This window comes from Porites lutea, chromosome 6, assembly GCF_958299795.1.
Source record: "Porites lutea chromosome 6, jaPorLute2.1, whole genome shotgun sequence".
NCBI classification, from domain to species: Eukaryota; Metazoa; Cnidaria; class Anthozoa; order Scleractinia; family Poritidae; genus Porites; species Porites lutea.
The window spans coordinates 4,047,164-4,068,767 of NC_133206.1; the positions used below are offsets into that span (position 1 = coordinate 4,047,164).

The following is a 21,604-nucleotide window of genomic DNA, read 5'->3' on the forward strand; positions in this document are numbered from 1 at the left end:
CTCACTATTAATCTTTATTCGATCTACAATTCCAATGATCAGCGGAGATTTCTTAACACTATGGAATGCGATCACCGTGGGAAAGGGCAGGGAAACAGGACAATTTTGAGGTATCTCATCTTTTTGCATAGAAGTCTTTCTTAAAGAAGTTTTAGGCTAGCTAATAACTTACGGAGGAACCACCCTCATGCTCAACCTTTCAAGTTAAGGCGCGGGCAGTATGTAAATTTTATTGCCTCACGTAAATATAATTTTCTCGATTTTTTTGTTTTTGCGTACAAAATCTTTGCTGTAACAATTCTAAATATCACTCCTCTAACTGAAAGGACATTTCAGTAACGAATGCTGACTTTTTTGAGAAAAAGCAGTTCAGTCTCCAGTTTTCTGTAACCTGCTATAGGTTTACATAGTGTACAGAGTTTCTTATTTTAGTGCTAATTATACTAAATGATTCGCTTATTTGCTTTGCTGACCGCGGGGAAGGGGAGTAAGACTGGCATGTACACGGAGATTTTCGTTTCATGAATTTTACAAATTTTTGCCTTTTGATTTTTTAATTTTGATTTTTTCTTTGGAAAACTTTTTTCTTACCCACAACATTTACCCACACCCACACCCACGACTCACGACCTCTACCCACTACCCACGACCCACGACATTTAGCTACACTCCATTTAGGCTGTTGCAGCACTTCCATATTAAAATCTTATACATTGCGTACTTTTAGATTCATCTTCACCAAAAAACATTTCCTACAAGGTCTGCGAAAAGCCCAACATAAGGAAGGAAAATTATTTTTACTTTCCTTTGCTGTAATTGGAAAGAAAAACAAAATATCAAGGAGAAAAAATACCTACATGTTTAAGTCTTGTGAGTCACGCTTGCTCCATCAGCTAGTTTGGAAATCTTGCTCTCAGCTTCTCCAAACCCAAAATGCTTAATTTTCCCACCAGCAAGGAACGTTTAGACCCAAGTCAAATTTAGAGGGATTTGTATGGAGTCATCAGAGCATATTAAACTGGGCTATGATATCTCAGAGACAATTTGCCCCGAAATGTTCATTTTTGGCAAGTAGACCTCTTAGAGGTTGTTCTTTCAGAATATCTTGACAAATCTCATAATTTTACAAATTTGATTTTTATGACTTCATCACTTTAGGACTCTGTTTGCCCTGGGTGTCTGATCCCTACCTTCCCATTGCTTTTCAGGTTTTCGGCGATGCCAGTGCCAATGCCAATGTCGGGATCAATTCCTTTTCGCACCTTCGATTCCTGTCGCAGCACGTACCATAGTTCACATTACAAATCCTTTGACAGCCTGTTTTTTTTCTATTACAGTTTTTTTTGCCATGACTATGTGCCATTTGATTTTCGCGGCGTCGGTGGCGAATCTCGCCCTGTCCTTGATATATACTGCACGAAATGTCAAACTCTTTTTTCATGCACACACAAGAAATTAAACAACATATAAATATTTTATTTTATTTAAAAATTTGTTTAAAACCGCAAAGAAGTAATTTTATCCCATAAAGATTCTGCGCACAAATAATTAATAATAATTCCCTCTCCAGCAGAATTTAGCAGATGAACCGCTTTTGTTTCCAAGAAATGAGCAGCGATATTTGAGGATTCCTTCCCAGTCCCCAGTATGTTTGTAATGATAGTAGAAATGGTGCTGACAGCAGTTTCCTATGGGCTTCACATTTATTTCACAATTCTTCTTCTATTCGTGGGAGTTTTGACGTTAATTCTGTACCGAATGCTTCGTTTTCCTCGCCCAACACCTTACACAGTGAAATGCTTTCTTAAAAGAGGAGTTTTGACAAGACATTCTCCAATAATTGTCGGGCATCGAGGAGGTGGATTAGAAGCTCCAGAAAACACAATTGCCGCGTTTAAATTAGCCAAAGAAAATGGAGCAACAGGAGTTGAATTCGATTTAGACTTCACTAAAGATGGCGTTCCAGTAATAATTCATGACTCAACCGTGGATCGGACGACAGATGGGACGGGAAAAGTTTCTGACTTCTCTTACGACCAGGTCAGACGACTGGACGCATCTGCTAAGCATCCTCTTAGGTAAACGCATCGTCTTTAGCTATTAAGCTTAATCCAATTTAATTTGATTTAAAATGGATTTGGGGTCCATTTTGTGTTTCATTGTTGTATCCAGAAATGGAAAGGGTTTCGCATTCTTCAGCCATTATGCATTCTAATTATTGTTGCTGTGTTGCGTGAGGCCGGCACTGTATTGTTGCCGCATCGGAAGTGGGTGGGGTATGGGTAACCTGCCCAGCCGTTTCTCCCCGCTCCTTGCCGCTGGGGGTGTTTCGCGAGAAGGAACGTCTGCGACTTAGCAACAGAAATTCCATACTGACAGGGCTCAAAATAATTTCTGGAAAGGTCTCCGGACATGATGAACGGCCAAATACACTCTAGCTCGGTCACGTGTAGTTTCTGGCTGGTCAAATTTATAAGACAAATAACTCAAAGCAAGGGCCCATGAACCAAAACTGCTGTTTATATATTCAGGGTGCAAAGAAAGTCATTTTTACAGCTTGCCATTTGGGCAAGCTGAAGCTAGCATATACTAGCCCAAACATCATTTCAACTAGCCCCAAAAACTTTATGATGAGCAGAATTGATTTCACAGTTCTTCCATAAGTTGAATTCCTCAAAAAACGTCAGTTGCCCGTCGGGCAAGTTAAGAACAAAATTCCTCGCGCAATAGCAAAATCCAGTAGCCCCAGGTCTTTGGACACTACTTTCTTTGCGTGCTGTATATTTCTAAAGTCAAAAGAGGGCTTCATGAGGTCAAGGAGCCTAGAAATTCACCCGCTGGGTGAAACTAGAAACTTGAGCCGAAAAAACCGGATGCTCTCGCAGGCTACGCAATACACAGCGACTCATTACAAACAATTTTAATTTATTTCATTTTCAATACGATCCCAAGGTTGACTGGTCAACTCCCCAATCAGTGTAGACATTGTCCATTGACCAGCCATCATTTCAAGCCCTGCATACTGATGACGTAAATCAATGTTTACGCAATAAATCCTGTAGTCATGGGGTTCAAAATGCAAATTTGTTCAATTTTACATTTCTCCTGGTCGATTTTGGTAAAGTGTTGTGTTCATCTGCAAACGAGCTCCAGCAAAACTCAAATGCTTCTTCTAGAGCAGAATATATTCCAGACATATTGACTGTTCTGTTATAGATTCATAGCGTTTACATTTGACCTTTGTACCCTTTTGTATTTTGTCTGTCATTTGTACACAGTAGCTAAAACAATGTAACTACTCCGTCAACCAATCAGCGCTTCTGACCGGATTCCAGACAGATTTTATGTCGTCAGTATGGGATTTCTGTTGCTGAGTCGCAGATGTTCCTCCTCGGCGAGGAGTCAGGAGAAACAGCTGCTTTCGCATGCTAGGTGATGAACTGTTTCATTTGACCGACCAGCTTCTACTTTCTACTGATAAAAGTTGATTGTTGAACTTTTCAAAGCAAAATACCTGCCACGCACCGAGAATGTCTGCACTTTAGTAAGAGTTGGTACTTACGAGTGAAACTGTAAGTGTAGTTGTGACTGTTGTTTACAGGTGGCCTTGAACACTGGGATCCATGGTGGGTGTGTGTTAGGCAGATAATAGCGAAGACAAAGCGACAACAGCATGCACAGATCTTATTGGACATCACAATATCTCCGCTAAATTTGCTAGTCTTCTGTAGCAAAACAATAGTCTCATATCCAGATCTCTAGATCTCTTGCTGACAAAGCCAAAGGCAAGATCTTGCCAAATCCGATTTTTGCATGAGATTGCCATTCAGGAATGTGGTAGGAAATGAAAGAGGGCGTGCTTGAAAGAACTCCTGAAAATATGCCCTTGGACAGTTTTTTCAACGTGTGACTGGGACCAGTTTGCAAAAAGTCGGTCAACACGGCTAAAAAGAACGCCTTTGAGTTAGTCAAGATGCAAAGTTTGAACCTTATTTGTTGAAAACTATCAAAGACCTATGTAACTCCACAAAATCCCAAAATTTTACAGCATTTGTATACATGCCTCGGTCCACCATACAGAGGTCTGTATTAAAATTTTGCTACTTTCTGGAGCAATATTTTCTGTCACTTTTAATCATTAAACTTGTTAAGTTTCCTTATGTTAAAGTACTCTCTCCAGAGACATGACTTAAAGCTAACCTTTCTTTGGACAGTGAACATGCATGGCCGGCAACAGTCACAAATTTATTTTGAGCCCTGCATTAACTGAATATAACTTGTTGACAATGGTGAGGAAAAGTGAGCCCTTTTCTTGTGGGGGGGGGAGGACAGTACTCTATACAATTTTTACCCTTTTATATACCATTTTTTTAGGGGAAAGGTACCCCTTTCATATACCTTCTGTTGACAAAATTAATGACACCCCTTTCACATACCTAGTTTCGAACTTTGCATCCCTTTTAACTTCTGTAAATGCACTGTATAATATATGGATAAATCACAAAACCAGAACATTTTCTTAACTTTTTTACAGCCATAAAATGCATCTGGTAGCCCTTTCGGTCCTTTTTACCAACCGTAATGACGAATTTTCCTACCCTTTCATATACTTCAACAAGTGAAATCCTTACCCTTTCACGTAGTAATATCCTGAAGCCTGTAAAAGGTACCCTTTTTGGGGGAGCCTTCCCATTTGGGCTATTATAGGGAGTTCCCCCTTGGGCGCACTTATGTATATGTGCTCAAAAGTGTTCATAAAATTAATGTTTTCTTAACGGGAGGGTCTCTAAACTTCAAAAGGGACTTTTGAATTTTTTATTTTATATTTACAATTCAATGCCCTTTTCAATATTCCATACAGGGAAAGGTTTCCCAATGAACGTATCCCACATCTTCAAGAAGTAATTGATCTCTGTATTGGCCTTGGTTTGCAAATGTACATTGATGTCAAAGCTGCAAAACAAGCTAGTAAAGTAAGTAATAATATTTATTATTTGACTGAGGTGTTAAAAAAAGATTTGTACAGGTTCTCACCTTCTCTCTTCCCAACATTTGTCACTTGGCTCCCCTTTTCACCGCATGCCTGATATTTTTGCTTATATGTGTTATAGGTCAAAATTTCATTTAGGTTAAAAATTTTTAAGCTAGGTTGATTCTCAATCTCCTCTTTGTCTCCTATCCCTAATTCATGGGCTAGAAGACAAAGGAGATTGAGAATTAACCCAGGTCAAAAAATATATACCTGAATTTAATTTGACATGTAGCATATGCACCAAGAGCCTGGCACAGGCTAATTTTTGATCAGAAACATCAAGACTGCTTGCAGAGCAAAATGTGCGAGGTAAAGATTGATTCTCCTGGAAAGGAAGTGCTGCTCAAATGAAAACAGTCTTTTTTTACCCCAGTTTTTCAAACCTTCCAGTAACTCAATCCAGTTATCTTTTCCCACCCAGTTTGGAAAGATTCCATATTATCATGCTAAAATATAATAGCTTTTTCTTCGTTTTTGCCAGATAAAGATTGATGACAGATTTGCTGAAATAAAGGGGTGGCAAATGGTAAAATCCGAGACTCGCCGCGATGCCGAGACCCTAGTTAGAAATCCGAGCCCGAGACTCTTCGGTAAAAAGTTTTTTCGAGACTCAAAAAAAGTAAAAACAAACCATGCAAAAACGAGACTTCGAGACTTATCAAAAACGCTTCCGAGATTTCGAGATCCTGTTAAAATTTTCCAAGACCCGTGTCTTTCAAGGTACCATTCACCACCCGTAAATAAGGCTTTTGCAATTATTTTGATCATGTTTAATCAAAATAGAATAATTACCACTATAGTTACTGATAAGCGGTTGTCTTTTTAACTGAGCCAGGCTGCAAGTGTGCTAAAAAATGTATTTGCCAGTCATCAGTTGTATGATAAAGCCATGGTGTGTTCATTCTACCCCAATGTAATTTTCCAGGTAAGAAATTTATTTATGTAATGTAAACTCAACATTTTTTTAAAAAAAATCTGAGATTTCAACAACCCATTATTGTTTTCTTTAAATGGGTTAGAGGTGATTAAATAAAAGCATGAAAAGAAAAAATGTGGAGCAAAATGCAAATTATGAAAAATATTTCCAAGAGAAGTAAAAAAATGAAAATAAATATCGCCATTCCTTTATTTCTTTACTTATTGACATATTTATTTATTTGCATTATTTGTAATATTATTTTAGTTATGTCTTTTTCCTCATATTTTTAAATCTCCTTTATATAATATTTAAAATATCTTAAAATGTGTTATTACATGTATGGTGTGTCCCCACACTGCCTTCCTCAAATAGCTTTTGCTAAAATGTATGTAGTGTATATAATACGCATTATGAATTTCTTTGCTGTTAATAAAGTTGTTGCTGTTGTTGTTGTATGCAAGGAGATTGTCTTGTCCCTCAAGTAGTTTCCTTGACAGGATATTGATGTTTTTCTATCTTGTACTTTATGTTAAGAGTGTTTCTTGTTCTCCTAGGAAAAAATTCATTACCTAATTTTCTTCTTTACCAACAGATTCGAAGAGCTGATCCAAACATTCTCACTGCCCTCACATGGCGTAAGAATTTTATATCCAACACAGACTATGATGGCCCGTCGAGATACAAAGATTGGTGGAAGCAAGTTTTCGCTCCATGGTTAGACAGAATATGGGAATTACACCTCCATTCATGGGTTTATGATTTTCTAGGAGTGGGTGTATTTCTCTCACACACAGCTCATCTTTCCAGGTATTGACAGTCTAGTCTGTTTTGCCCTACATAGCAAGTGTTTCCAGTTGAGTTATTATGAGTTATAATCATGCTTGTCTGCAAACATCACAAGTCTGGAAAACACTCCATGATAATTCATGGTTCGGTGTCCTTTTCTTCATACCTCTTTTTGTTGCTGTTGTCCCAACTTTCTCAACAAACTCGCAGGAAAATGCTTGCTATGTAGGCTAACTCTGTGTCCAAGCCTTGGATGAATTTCTCAAAGGTGATCAGCCCTTCTTGTTCTGATTGACTGGCTGTCAGATTCAGAAGGTCTCCAGAAGCTTTGAGGTGTGCATACCTGGTTGTTATGTTCTGCTAGCATGCCTGCAATAGTAGGGTATTGTTAAGCTGGCTATCAATCATGCAGTGATTAAAAGGACTTCCACTGTAGAGTTTGTTGCATCAGGCTGACACTGGGAAATCTCGATTTTTGCACTAAACTCAAGGCTGTAGCTAGTGAGAGACATTAGGAAAAGCTGCTTGCCTCATCTAGATTTTAAACCAAAATAAAACATAAAATACATGTAACTGGGAAACTATCCACCATTGAACAAGATTGATTCTTACTGGCTCATTCCTTTGGTGAGTTGATTCCAGATCTTGCCTCATCCATGCCAAAGGCCTGCGGGGGAACTTGTGGCTGGGCACCCTGGATTTCCAGTAACTAGTGTCATAGTTCATTCAAACCTCATATTTCATTGGATGGCTATATATCACAACTCTTTTGTTTAAGTGATAGGTTCCATTGTTATTTGTTTGTTTATTATTTTTCCAATTAATCCTACGAGGCCTTCTTAGACCCGCATCATCCCCCGACAATAATCACCCGCACAATAATTGTCTGAAGCTGTCTTGGTATGAAGGGCATTCCACCCTGCAAACTGTGATGGAACATATGTATGTCCAGGTTGAAATAAGAGGGCATCCTAATGATGCTGACAGTTTTGATGACTGACAGCCATCTTTATCAAAACTAAAAACTTCACAGGTTACAGTAGCCCTAAATAGGTTTCTGAAGGTGTTAATTGCAACAAACGCGTAAAGTCACTCTGTGGAGCCCGTCCCTCCCCCCTGGTGGTGACTTTGCAGATTTGTCACAAATTATTAATTTAGGGCTGCTGACACCTGTGACATTTTTAGTTTTGATAAAGATGGCTGTCAGTCATTGAAACTGTCAGCATCATCAGGATTTTTCTGTCGGGCTATACTTTAAGAACATTTGAATAGATTATTGAACTTACTAGCCTAATGAATTTCTTCAAGAGTGAAATAAGAGGGACTGATGTTGTTTGTCACAGTGAAGTATTTCAACAGGATTAGCTCAGTCAGTAGAGTTTTTGACTGCGAAAGTGGCAGGTAGCAGGTTTTGATTCCCAGGGCTGATCCAGTACTCAGGGTCTTAAAGAAATGACGGTTCTGCATTTGCCTTTTAAACAGCTAGAACTTTGCATGACTCAAATGACCACACAAAATGACACCTGATGGTGTCTTAAATTAGTAATTCCAAGCTTAATACATTGACACTCAAATGCATTTTTGGCATATTAAATAACAGGCAATCTTGGAAAATAGAGCATCTTGCAACCCATGGCGACTTACTGACTGACCAGCTTCGTCACTATGGACACCTTACTTATTGTATAAGACTTAGAGCTGGGCACTATATTCATTTGTTGAAAGAATTTGATCTCCTTATAAATTTCTTATATTAAACCCTTTGAAAAGTTAAAATATTATGATTTCCGCCTTTGCTCATAGTCTCTTTGTTCTTTTCTTTTAGGGAATATGTAAAGGAATGGCGAGACAAAGGAATTAGTGTTGTTTTATGGACAGTTAACAGCCCAGTTGAAAAAAGATACTTCACTGAAGTGCTCAAGTGTCCAATTATGACAGACTCTGTGAAATGGGATTCAGAGCAGGCTGCAGCATAAGGGCCCTGATATATTTTAATGTTACCATTTCTATCTCTTCTTTCTTTAGTTGTTGTTATTGTTGTTGTTGTTGTTTTTTTTTTTTTTCACAAATTTTTAAAAATCTAGGTTAAGTCATTGCCTAGTGTTGCTGGTTGAAGGAATCTAATTCTAGTTCATGAGCTTTTGTTCCTTCTGGGTTATAGGAAAAAATTCAAACCAAATTCTGTAGATCACGTTTCTCCGTATACTATGACTGAATAGTCAAACCGAAAATAGAACTTTCGGCTCACTCCCAGTTCATTACACAGGTTGTCCCATTTGCCAGAGGGTGGTTTTGAATTCACTGTTATAAGAAGTTTGAAAGAATGACACGAGAGGCCAGGGAAGTATGTTTGCGAGTGCTAAAAGAAAGCAACAAAAGTAGGTTCGACAGCTACAGAGTCAGGAACAGTGTATTGATCAGTTTACGTTTAGGGATTGTCGCGTGCACATTTTGTCCGACAACCTTTCTCGAAATAGCTGTATATGTTAGGGCGTTTTTGTGTGCTAAAACATAATTCTTATATTATATGGGAGTTATAGAATTGTGTTAAGGTGAAACTAAATGTCGTGAAGACATTAATGATATCAAAAAGGTTACTCTTTTAAGGGTGCCATTATTTTGCCCTATATGGGCTTACCAATTTCTTTTAGACCTATGTTTTGCTTGAATGACGGAAGTATGTGGCTGCATGAGATTTCATTTTCCTCCTTTTGCGATGTCGGGAATTTCATTTGCGAGCAGAGGAACGTTTGTGGCGTTAGGTGGACGTTTTGACAGTTTTTTGACAGTTAAAAATTTAAGATATTGATAATTAAAACTAAAATGTTTGATCAGGATTATTTAAATAATGTGCAAAATTTTTAGAATGATGAAACACGTGCTGTGAGTGTTTTAAACAGTTTCCAAAACTCTCTTCGAAGTGTTTTATTTCTATGGTATTGCTAAATCGTGGATGATCGCATTCCCCGTAACAGATGCAGTAAGTTGTTGTAATAAACAAGGAAAAACTTGCACTGGGCACATGTCAAATGAATAAAATTAATATTAACTTTATAGTATGGTCGCACATCAATTATGTTGTTCTCCGTCCAACAGTCCGGCTCGAATGGGAATTTAGATTTATTAATTTAGGGAGACATGAGTGTGTCTGTTTCCATCGGGCGCGCCCGTACCAATTTTATAAGTCTGTCCCATTCCCGTCTGTTGGCCATGACAAATACAAGATCCTGCCTCGTAAGACTGGTATCACTCTCTAGTTGGTCGATGAGTGTTGTTGCTGGGCGCCCCCTTGAGCGTCTGCCTTGTTTTGATTCCCAAGGAAGTAGCTGGCCAACAGTCTTTTTCTTGTTTTTCCATCAGTGGCCACTAAACTACAGCCGACGTATCTGGAGACTTGTTGAAGTTGGAGGCAGGGCTCCGTAGAGTTCCTTGTTAGATATATGATCTCTACAGCTTACGTTTAGAGCAGCACGTAGGAGCCTTGTGTAGCAGCCATGAAATTGTTTTTCCAGTGCAGTGGTCAATGTCCAACTCGCCGACCCGTACAATAGAACAGATTCAACTGAAGCTCTAAAGAAACTTGTCCTCAGATCTCTGCTGAGGTTGGAGTACCCAGAGAAAAAGTGCGCGACCAATAACTAACTTAACCTACCCCCATAATGTGGTTAGTGTGGCGTCACTTCTGGAAATTGAACTTGGGCTAGATTGGAGGGACGCAAGTGCGTCATCACTACCCGTGCGCCCAAAAATAGCTGAGCAGCCGCGAGGACTCATGCCGCAAGGACAAGATGCCCTGCCCCCGCCAGAGCAAACTGGATAGTGGCCGCCACATCGTGAGTTAACAATACACGCTTACATCTGACGCATGAAGAGAGTTTTCGAAATTATTAGAACGTGGTTTTCCTGCATCATCTAATAAGAGCAAACCAACCATTATCCTCTATTTCTTTATTGGGCTGCAATGATCAAGGGTGATGAAAAAGCAAGTGAAATACTTTCGTTCTATTTAATAGCGCGCTTAAAAATTACCAGATCCCTACGATATTGAAAATAAAAGAAAGTAAATAACAAAGTCCTAACCATACTGTACCCACTATAAGATTTTTGCAAATAATGGCCATATTCTTAGGAAAAATGTAAGTGTTAAAAAATAAAGTTTGATGAAAAAGAACGTACGAAACCGCCACATAAATCACGGTGGCTAACATGAAGTTCAGCATGGGATATCTCGGTAAGTAAATAAGTATTTTTTGTGCATTCCCAATCATGTAGATATGAATCTGTGATAAGTAGGTCTCGAGAGTGATTTTCCCCAGCCAGCTGAACAAACCAAGATAGTGGGATCGAAAGGAAGGATGAAGATTTCTGAACCACAGATAAATAAGAATAGCGATCCACGATGTATAAGGATGTATTATTTTGTAGTACTCTCGCTCTTGCATTAAAACAAAGTGGAACCACATCACCAAGACGCCAAACAGTGCGACTGTGATCCAGATTTTCAGCAGAATGGCTACCTGCGCCGTTCGTCTGTTTTCATGTTTCTTGTCCAAGAAATGAAGAAACCGATCAATGTACGGGTAGTTGTACGCACATAACATTCCCACCCAAGTGGCCCAATGATCAAGCCTAAGAAATACAAGAGAAGTGATTTTAGCATCCTCTTTTCGATTCTGTGCACACTAATGAGCTTCCTTGTGCATGTTATTGCGGGCGACAAAAGGAGCCCGCGACCCTAATCTCTAAGTTCTTTATTACGCATGCGTCACATGTATGTAACCAGCATTCGTTTGGACTTCCACTAAGAATGTATGGAATGCACTTTGATCACGCGCGTTTGGACCTTGTATCACTCGTAATCTGGTCATGCGTGTTTTGACCATATGTTACGTGAAACTCACGCAAAGCACAAAAAGCTGGAGCAGAAGCGTTTTGACCTTCGATCGTTGTCGTCATCACTTTGTAACCCTTGGTTATTACTTGTTTATATATCTATGTGACATCATCGACGCGACGTCCGTCTTCCTTTTCACCAAAAACATATCAACCTTCAAACAAGGGTTCATGTGGTCCCTGCTATACAACTCAAATCATAAAAAGGCAAATAAGCGAAGTAACTGGCTTAGGTCAAAGTGCAGAATTTACAGTACGTTTCTCTAAACCAGTTAAAGCTCAGTGGAAGGTGAAATCAAGGGGAGACAAAATCTGAAAGGGAAAATCAAAAGTAAATAGCAACACTAGCTTCTTACGTTGATCTGTAGACCCAGTATTGTAAGTTGCCTCTAACGTTCAATATGAACTGGAATGGCCAGAATACCACATAGGGAGCTCCAGGAATGTCGAATATTAAGGCGTTGACCACCAGATAGACGGCAAATTTAGCAGCCATGAAATAGCGATTCTGAAAATAACAGTAGGTTAAAAATAACATGATTTAGTTGAAGCTTTATCTCTCGCTTTCATATTCTCATACATTTATAATATACAGAGATAACATCTTCCTCGCCCTTAAGACGTACAATCAGTTTGGGTTAGTTATTTAATTCAGGATTAGTTTTTGACAATACCTTCAACTATGATAAAAGGTGTTGTAGGACCTGTTCAACGTAAATGATTACAAGGCAAATTTTGACGCACTATTCCGAACTCTAAGGGGCAGAATTTAAAATTATTATAACAGCTTTAGAAATTCAAAGTTAGAATGCTATTCTTGACTAGTAAACTACGAGTAGAGTCCCGCGGGAAACTGCCACCCGCGAGGTGAGGAGATATACTAAGGGACGCTTGCTCTAGAATTTTGCTTGATCTATACTGTAACCTTGAGTAGAAGCATATAACCCCATGCTTCTGTCTTGAGAAAAGAATTACGATCCACTCGTGCTCTAGATGTCTTGAAATGTGTACGTGCGTGTATGTACCGTATTTATTCGATTTAGCGCCCAGCCTCGAATAAGCGCCCACCCTCTACTAAAGGGCCCCCACCAAACTGTCGCCAATGAGATTGAAATAGCTAAGTTCCACTAAGAGACTTTCTGAAGACCAAGTAGTTTTCTTAGTATTTTACAGAAACTTTCAATGAATAGTTATAATTCTGCTTTGAAACATCTTCACGTTTTGTTGCAAAATAAAATTACTTTTGCCGAAAATTTAAGAAGTGCCCATTCAGCCTCGTCCCCAGGGCTTTCCCTTTCCATTTTTTAACGGAAAAGCCCTGGGGACGAGGTTGGCGCCCTTTTCTCAAGGTCCAAACGTTTCAAGGCGCCCAGGGCGCTTGATCGAATAGATACGACATGTGTACTTTCATGATTTTGAGGAGAAATTATGTGACTAGAACAATAAATCTAAAAACGAGAGAGATATTGTAAGAAATTATTATTCCACCTACTTGTAGCGTCGTTTTGGACTTGAAAGGGTCAACATTTTTAGTGGATGTTACCGCTACACTGTAATCATGCCAGAAAATTATTTACCTCGTTGCGTGACTTGAACACTGCCAACATGACGTAAACTGTGATAAACCAATAGGTGTGCATAGCACACACGTAATACCGGACAAACTCGTTTCTAGTGACTGCCATCACCATGACAACAAGGAAGTTAAGACGGAACATCATTCGTAGTAGACGGAAAAGTGAGTAGTCTTTCTTTATCCAGAAGTAGGAAAAGTTGCCTAGCAAGGAAATAAAAAAATCTCTTTGGTAACGTCTGTAAGGCGGACACCTAGAGTTGGTCCTTGCCCCAGGAGGGGTACTCACAAATGTTTACACGAGGAGGCTCCGCCCCGAGGGCCAACCCCTTACCCTTTTATATATCATTTTTCAAGAAAAGGTACCCCATTTGTATACCTTCTACTGACAAATGGTACCCCTTTCACATACCTAGTTTAGAACTTTGCATCCCTTTTAACTGCTGTAAATGCACTGTCTTTTTAATAGCAATCAATCACAAAAAAAAGTTTTCCCCACTTTATAGACCCATAAAATTCATCTGTTAGCCCTTTTGCAATTGAGCTCTTTCACAGACCCAAATGACAGATTTCCCTACCCCTGTATATACTTCAACCAGTGAAATCTGTACCCTTTCATATACCTGAAGCCTGAAAAAGATACTCCTTTCGAGCGGAGCCTCCCCGTATAGGTCATCATAGAGAGTACCCCCCTGGGGGTCCTTGCCTTTCTTTACCCCCTTTATTTGACCCTCTATAAGACGGACATCTCTTTAAGACGTACAGTTAGTGCCGATCTACAAGGTGTATAGAGAGTTGACTATATAACGGATACCGGGTGTTGTATCGTTTCCATATCCAAAAGACTAATCTTTACGGTCCTTTATTAGGCCAAAGAAAATACACAAGTTTGTAATTGTTTATCAAATTATTTTTTAAGGTTAAGGAAATATCTCAGTTTTCTTACCAAATCCTGTCATCCAAACATAAGCAGCGATATAGCATCTGATGGAATTAAACACCTCGTGGGCATCGAAATAGTGATACCAAACAAACTGAACCTGAAAACAAATGAAACAATCCAAAATTAAAAAATTAAAAATAGAGTTAATGAAAAGCGAATTTTAATGAATGCATCTGGCCTCATTTGTGGGTCTTATATATAAACCTTTTTTAGTTTTGGCAAGATATCAAAATAATGTTCTTCAGTCGGCTTGCATGTTACAAATTGTAGCTGGTTACGATTCCTATCTGCAAATCCTAGCTAAAAACAGAGAACAAGAAAGTTTCTCACTGCAGGAAAAACAAAAGACGTAACTGCAACGGAGCAGTAAAGGGAAGCAAAACAGGGGCTAAACCAAAACTAAGAGCGCGGAGTCGGTGCGCGGTTCCTTGAAAGAACGGTTAATTTTAACCCCAGGGTTGCTGTTAAGTCAAATTTCAGGAAGCAAAGTTTTCTTGCCTGGGAACGTGCAACTTGCGCTTATAAAGTATTTTCGAGCCTCTAATTCTGGTTCCAATTATAATAACACAAAATTATATTCTGAAAAATGTAAAGGAAGGCCTTAAAGGAAGGGCTGACGTTCGGCCCTGTCTGATCCTCGATGTTGACGCCAAAAGTCAACGGTAGCGATTGAAGTTACGCTCGCTAACGTGTGCCAGACAGATATATAGGGCCAGGGACCGCGGAACAGGGTGAAAAGTGGGAGGGCTGACAATTGAAAATAATTTTTTCATATTGAAAATCGAAAAAAGGAATAAAATCATAGTATGTGATTTTCCAAAAGTGGGGGCGGGGGCGCAAAAAAGTGGTGGGGCCGCGGCCCTACCAGCTCCTCCCCCTCCGCGGTCCCTGAGGGTGTGTTCCTTTCGGTGAATCCAAAAACGGATTTTAGATCTAAGAACGGATTTCGCGTTCCTTTCGGCAAATCCAAATCCGGATTTTTGATCTGGTGAATCCTTTTTGAAAAAGGATTCATTGGACTGGAAATCCGAAGAATCCAAATCCAGATTAACGGATTAGTGATCTACGCAGTTCCATCCACAGTGGATCCGAAATTAGTCAGATGATCCAGCGGTATTTCTAGTTGAAGTATTCCCATAGAGGCCGTAGAGTTTCCTCGTTGCTGTCATTTGCCACAAAACATCTGAAAACATTAGAAGATTGTTCCTGGTACTTTAAAATATCCATATACTAACCATTTGTCTCTAAAGATTGCTTGAAATCAGAAATAAGTAGTAACAAATGAACTGCTATCTAACTACAAACTCGCTTGTAGACGCGACAGGCACTCGATCGTGTTACGTAAAAAAATCTGAGCTATGGAACTGGATCAAACTGGCCGACATCCTTTAGATAATTTTCAATTTTTGATGTGCTTCTTTCTTTGTCTGTTTTGTATGTTCCATCGTCGCTATTCGAACTGCCGACCGCTAAATTCTGCACGGTATAATCGCATAATTTGTCAAACTGTAGAAACACGTCATTTTTTGAGAGGCTGTCGTGCATAATTGCACGCGTTGGCGAAAGGTTACCAAGGTTACAAATCCAATTTCGGATTTCACGTTCCTTTCGACCGCGAAATCTGGTAAATCTAGGATCAAAAATCCGTTTTTGGATTCGCCGAATAGACACACAACTGGGTACGACTATACGCTGAGTCTCTGTCGATAGCGGCAGGCTCACCCAAGAATTTCGGTGCAACGCTGCTGTGATATCAGTTTGAAAAAGGTTTCGTTTCTGGCCCCAATGAGAGATTCATTTCCGTAACTGTACCTGCATCCATCCTTTCCATTCTTCTGTCTGATCTCTGTTGACAAGTTTTTCGGGTGTCTTGCGAGTTGTGTAAACTGCAGCTACGATCACCAACAAAGCGAAGAGGAACACAAATATGTCTCTTGAGTACTGTTTGTTTGTCTTCGGCCTAGAATAAAAGTTTGTAAATTTTAGGTTGGGTTTGGTGACTGGACCCGTTTCCTTGAGCGGTATGAAAATGTAACTTTTCCTTTATTGAGTTAGTAAAGCCGGTGAGGCATCACACTAACTGTAAAAAAAATACATATTATTAACTGGCGTTCATCCAGACCCTGAGATAGGGGGAAGGGGGGAGTGGGGGACGGTCTCAAAAAAAATTTTTTCGGTCCTTCGGGGCTCAGTTTGGTCTAAAAATAATGGGGAGGGGCCCCCCGGGCCCTTCCCCTAGATCTGCCACTGTCGTGTTTCGGATTTTAGCACATGTCATGATGAATTGTCTCTTAATTAACTCTTATATCCTGTAATTTGAGATTCTTACCATACATGCTGATAATCACACAGCCAAAAGTAAAGCATGATGGCTCCGAAGATGACAGCTTTGGTTAAAAACTCTTCAAATGATGGCTGATCAGGATCAGTTTCTAGAAGTTTTTCAAATACACTTCTCGTGCCAGTGCTCTCTTCCGTCGCGTCCCCTCGGCCAAAACGTGATACCGAGGCTAAAATAAAAAAAAGTAAGCAACAACAGCTGAGTTTATATACTCTATGGAAATAGGGAAGGAAAAAGTTTCTGCTGAGTCTTTTTCAGTGCACTATGTGAAACAAAAACGAGAGAAACCCTACGAAAAAAGTTGGGAAAATCAGCCAAGAAATGAAGGAAAAACTGAGAGGCAAACACAAGTATTCGAAAAAATACTGAGGCAGCAAAGCAAAAAAAAAAATTACAAATTAATGTATTATAATTAATGTAAATTTGTTAAGGTAAACTTTTCTGTGCAGAGAGAAGTAGGACAGAACGGTTAATTTAGAATAGCATACACATCTGTGAGTGTCATTCATCCAATTTGAACAGGTTGTTAGTATATGAAAAAAGGCGTTTTACTTACGTTCATGCTTGGTAACTGGATATAAAGATATTAACACATTGTCCTTTTCTAAAGAAACAAAAGACAAAATATTTTATTTTTAATGATAAGGAATGGAGTAAAGAAAGCACCTTTCTTTGCTGGTTTGCACGTGACGTACGTCATGGCCACCATGTTGGAGATCAAGGATAAAGGCATTCCTCTCCTCCAGGATCTTAACTCCACTTTCATGCAAAGCGTTTATTAAAGTATTTATTGTATTGAACATCAACATGACCGCCTTGTCACGTGCTTGCAAACCAAGAATAGTTAGAGCATAGGTGTCACGAGCTCCTACACTGTGTAGGACTGCCAAATAAAAGAGCTCACACGTGATCGATCTCTGTAGCCTTATTGGCCAGTGCTTCTCTGATCCAGGATATACAATTGAATATACATTTTAACCCAACCTCGTTCCCAGGCTTCTCTCTTACCCCTTCCTCTCTTGCTCCGTAGGGACCAGAGAAAGAGAACCCTGGGAACGAGGTTGATTTTAACGGAAATGACAGTTGCACAAATTTTTCTCTTCTAAAGAAAGTTCCGAACTCTACCCATGCCGTTACCTACTAATGCAAGTAAGCGATTTTCTTTGAGTCGCAGTAGATCGAGAGCACGCGTAAGGAACTCCAGCTCTCTCTCTCTCTCTCTTTCCGCCTCGATCTCTCCTTCTTACATTATTTTACTTTTTCAATCACCGCGCTTGGCCCGGCTGAGGAAAAAGGGTCGACCGCTCGTGGTTTTGTACTATGCGAAACAGTAAGGTTTTAAATTATAAAATACAATTTTTTTCCCAGGTTGGTTGATTTCACAAATATCCTGCAAACAAACATGAATAGAGAAAATATTTTCAAAAATAAATGGATAAACAAAGGTAAAAACATTTGACCACAGAAGTAACCTTGGAAAAATACTTCTTGCCCAGATCAAATGAATTAATACACGTTATCCACACCCGGTCTCCGCTCAGAGAAGTCTCATAAAAGTCTTAAATGTTTGCAATTGGCCCCTGTACGCCTCTACCTTCACCTTTCGTTGCTGTTTCTACTTCGTCCCCTTCTTTTTTGGTGCCGTATTTATCACGCCACATGGAAATGTAACGTTTGCACTTCAGACAAGACCAAATAAGAATCACCGATAACCAAAGGATGAACAGCGCCTTTTGATGAAGGGTGACTGGTCGCGTTGGTGGAAGCCTGGGAAGGAAAGCGCTTGGTTAATATAATTCCGTTATGAAACTTACCAGACCTGGTTTTTCTCACTGTTTGTCCAAACCGTGATCTGACCGGTTTGCCATTGTTAATGGTAAACAACCACACGCTACCAGCTGTATTTTACACATGCGCACAGCAATATCAACCAGACAGAAGCAGCCATGTGCAGCCCATTCTTTTTCCAAAAGCCACCCAACGACGGGCGCTGGGGACGAGAGTCTGTGCAACCATGCACTGCCTGGGTTATACGGCTGTCTTCATGCGTAAAGTACTGGCCATACCTCAGAGTTGGTAGTGCCGGCTTCCTTGCGGAATTTGGTGTTATTTCCGGTCAAATTTGATATATTGTTACTCTATGCAACACTTCGGCTGGAAAGTTTTTTCAGCACGTCATTGTAAGCTTTTTGTTTCATCCTGCAAAAGAGCCTTTGACGAACAGTTCGTTTTCCTTTATTCGGCTTTTAGGTGCGCCAGAAGCAGATTCAGATTCAGTTTCAGGGCCTTAAGCAGCCTCATCTCTTGGCGCCTCGTACACAGTATAGATTATAGCGTTATTTGAGCAAGCGAAATATACGCGAGCGCGGGAAGGAGAGAAAATGCTTTCCTCCCTCCCCATATCACCTTCCTCCCGGGTGACAATTTTCACGCGCGCACTCGTATTACGCTCGCATTTCTATTCCTGAGGAAAATGAGCGACCACTTATAGTCTACCTACGTGTGACGGAGGATTGTGTGACGGCACAAAAAGAACTTCTGCACAGGTGGGTAAACAGGCGTTCATGATTTTCAAAATAATCTGGCGTGCCTGCCTCTCGCTCCACGTTCCCCTCGCTCTTGCATTAGCTCTCCTGAAAATCGCTAACAAATAACGCAATAACGCCTATCCGGCAAGCTACTGTGTGTGTGATGGCGGGGGAGGGTAGAAGAGGCAAGAGTAGTTAAGGCGGGATGGTGTTAAATACCTGCCAAGAGTTTGAATAGAGTTTAGGTAAATGTTACGTTCCTCGTATTTAATGGCTGGAGCATCCTTGTAGATAGCACCTCCCATTTTATTCCTGGTGTTTGTTTAAGGGAATTGTGGCTGCAGGATAAGGAAAACAAATCAACAATATAAATAAGACGGAAAAAGAAAGATAAAAAAATAAGAAGGTAAAAAGAAAAAAAGAAAGAGAAAAGAACCTAGGAGAGCACGGTGGGTTTCTCCCTTTACCCGAAACCTTTCCAAATCAGCCTGCTTAGAAAGCGTTTCCGAGCGGGATATTCCTCTTTTTTGCTCCCGTCCCAACTTTAATTCTTGATCAACTGGCGCGGAAACGCTTGCTACCCAGGCTATTTTCAAATTCAATGATCGGGTATTTGAGGAACCCAGAAATGTCGATTGACAAATTGTTACATGCTAATAAACGTCGCAGAGAAGAATCAATAATTTGTCTTTTCAACTGAGTTTGCTTGTGGTTTTGTATCTTGTTACGGCTATCAAGACCAAAAGTGGACGAATTTAGCTCATACTTCCGCGCTTAAAAGTCAGCTATGTGGGAAACAAATAGGTCGGTATATGTTATTTTCCAAATAGATAAATGAAAAAAAGAACAAAACTTCAGTTGTTGGTGTGACCGTGAAATCCCCGTAGCTCAGTGGCACAGCTCTCAAAGGTTTATATAACAAAGGCTATTAATACAATACAAATGACCTTGCTCTTAGGAAATCAATGACTTGGTATTTTAGTCCTATTTTGGTAATTATTATGCATTTAAAGGTCAAAACAAAAGGAATTATACAGTTGCTTCCTATGATAAATAAACTGATCTTTTAAAATATTCTTTATTTGGCAAAATGTTTACGGATAAGTCACTAGGCCAAGACATATCAATGCAGGTACGAGCCACATTCCATTTCGCCCACATGGGAGATAGTTTGCCCATTCTTTTAAACAGCTCTTCATGTATGGAAAAGCGAGAGATTTTTCGAAATGCCCTAAGAACATAGTGACGGATCTGTTTCCCCTTGCGAGTTAAATAAACAAGAAGGCTGTAAGGTGTAACAGAGTGGGAACGAATTTGTTAGTTGCTCTGGGGCGTAGCGACCTCAGGTGAACCAACAGGTGGTAGGATCGCATCAGATCACTCAAGCGTTCAATAGCTTTTCATGTAATTTTCAAATTTCAATCGCAGTCACAACAAATGATAACTAGTAATTAGCCTAGTAAATGAAGCAAAACGAATTTTGTTATTTCAGTAACTGAAAGGAATGCACAGCAAGACGACTTAGACCGGACGAAAATGCAATGAACTGATGACTCACCTATTCACTGAGAGACGTTAGAACGCTTCTTGGGAAAGAAAACAGACCAGCAGAGAACTATGAAGCGCTGCTTTCCGCCCTCTTAAACTTGTCTAAAGAGATCACAGAAGCTCAACGCCCCAATTTTTTTTCCATACGGAATTCAAGACCTCACAAGGGTCTTGTGTTCTTTCGGGTCCGTTAAGACGCCCTCTAACCTTGAAGTTTTATGTCACCCTCGCAATGACATCACTATCAATGATTTTTAATTGATCAAAGACTGCTACTAAAATGATTAAGTTCCCAGAGATGAGGTTTTGCGGGGACGCCGCGCACAAGAGAGATTTCTATCGGTGACAAATTAAAAATCACATACATTTAGTCAATCGGCTTTCCGACTGTTTGCCTAACTTTTTTGAACTGTGATGTGATCTCTACAATATACCAGGATCCATTTTTTTCAACAACAACAAAAACAATGTATGTATAAAGAAATATAAAGTTTACAATACTTTATGTCCCGCAAATAGCTATAATGCTAATCTAGGCAGGGCAAGACTTAAATAAAGACGTTATCAAATTACCTGAGAAAAAAGAAAAGAAAAGAAATACAATAACATACAGAAAGAAACACCTTACATATAAATTCGAGTACAGGGGACTTTTTTATTTGACAAAGACTAAAATCACAGCTGGAGGTATAAACAACATATCAGGTTAACATCATAAAATACTCTATTAAATAATTAACATTCAAATAATTATCTTCATTACCTAGAACGTTAAGGAGTAGTGATTTAATTTTTTTACGAAAGTTAGATATGTTGAGAGTCTTAACAGTTATTGAAATTACATTGTTATTGAAATGTATTTATTCGATTAACCGCCCTGGGCGCTTATTAAATTTTTGGACCTTGAGGGTGGACGCTTATTCGAGGTGGGCGCTTATTACAATTGCACCATTTTCAGAAAGTGTAGTATGTTTATTTTGCAACAAAACAATAAATGCTAATAACAAAACGCAAAGATGTAACAAAGCAAGGTTCCTGTAA

At 39.5% G+C, this 21,604-nt stretch overlaps 2 protein-coding genes across 2 annotated transcripts; one reads left to right on the forward strand and one right to left on the reverse strand.

Moving 5' to 3' along the window:
* The first annotated feature begins 1,624 nt into the window (after nucleotides 1–1,624).
* Nucleotides 1,625–9,517, forward strand: LOC140940666 (glycerophosphodiester phosphodiesterase 1-like). The gene is made up of 5 exons (XM_073389653.1): nucleotides 1,625–2,078; nucleotides 4,862–4,973; nucleotides 5,868–5,957; nucleotides 6,544–6,758; nucleotides 8,563–9,517. The coding sequence occupies exons 1-5, from the start codon at nucleotides 1,648–1,650 to the stop codon at nucleotides 8,711–8,713; spliced, it is 999 nt and encodes a 332-aa protein (XP_073245754.1). The 5' UTR covers nucleotides 1,625–1,647; the 3' UTR covers nucleotides 8,714–9,517.
* A 1,179-nt stretch (nucleotides 9,518–10,696) lies between these two features.
* LOC140941539 (uncharacterized) lies at nucleotides 10,697–19,355 on the reverse strand. The gene is made up of 9 exons (XM_073390550.1): nucleotides 19,235–19,355; nucleotides 18,088–18,254; nucleotides 17,044–17,091; nucleotides 16,476–16,656; nucleotides 15,959–16,106; nucleotides 14,150–14,243; nucleotides 13,208–13,407; nucleotides 11,987–12,138; nucleotides 10,697–11,366 (listed from the first exon to the last, which is right to left on the reverse strand). Exons 1-9 carry the CDS (start codon nucleotides 19,318–19,320, stop codon nucleotides 10,763–10,765), a joined length of 1,680 nt encoding a protein of 559 aa, XP_073246651.1. The 5' UTR covers nucleotides 19,321–19,355; the 3' UTR covers nucleotides 10,697–10,762.
* Between the last annotated feature and the right edge of the window lie 2,249 nt (nucleotides 19,356–21,604).

What these genes read in the sequence shown, in the direction of transcription:
- LOC140940666 (XM_073389653.1), top strand. Translation starts at nt 1,648, where the DNA reads ATGTTTGTAATGATAGTAGAAATGGTGCTGACAGCAGTTTCCTATGGG. An exon ending in TCTGCTAAGCATCCTCTTAG is followed by an intron (nt 2,079 to 4,861) that starts GTAAACGCATCG and finishes TATTCCATACAG; the next exon opens with GGAAAGGTTTCCCAATGAAC. An exon ending in CTGCAAAACAAGCTAGTAAA is followed by an intron (nt 4,974 to 5,867) that starts GTAAGTAATAAT and finishes TAACTGAGCCAG; the next exon opens with GCTGCAAGTGTGCTAAAAAA.
- LOC140941539 (XM_073390550.1), bottom strand. Translation starts at nt 19,320, where the DNA reads ATGGGAGGTGCTATCTACAAGGATGCTCCAGCCATTAAATACGAGGAA. An exon ending in AGTAGAAACAGCAACGAAAG is followed by an intron (nt 17,092 to 18,087) that starts GTGAAGGTAGAG and finishes TTGTTTCTTTAG; the next exon opens with AAAAGGACAATGTGTTAATA. An exon ending in TGTGATTATCAGCATGTATG is followed by an intron (nt 16,107 to 16,475) that starts GTAAGAATCTCA and finishes CTTTTATTCTAG; the next exon opens with GCCGAAGACAAACAAACAGT.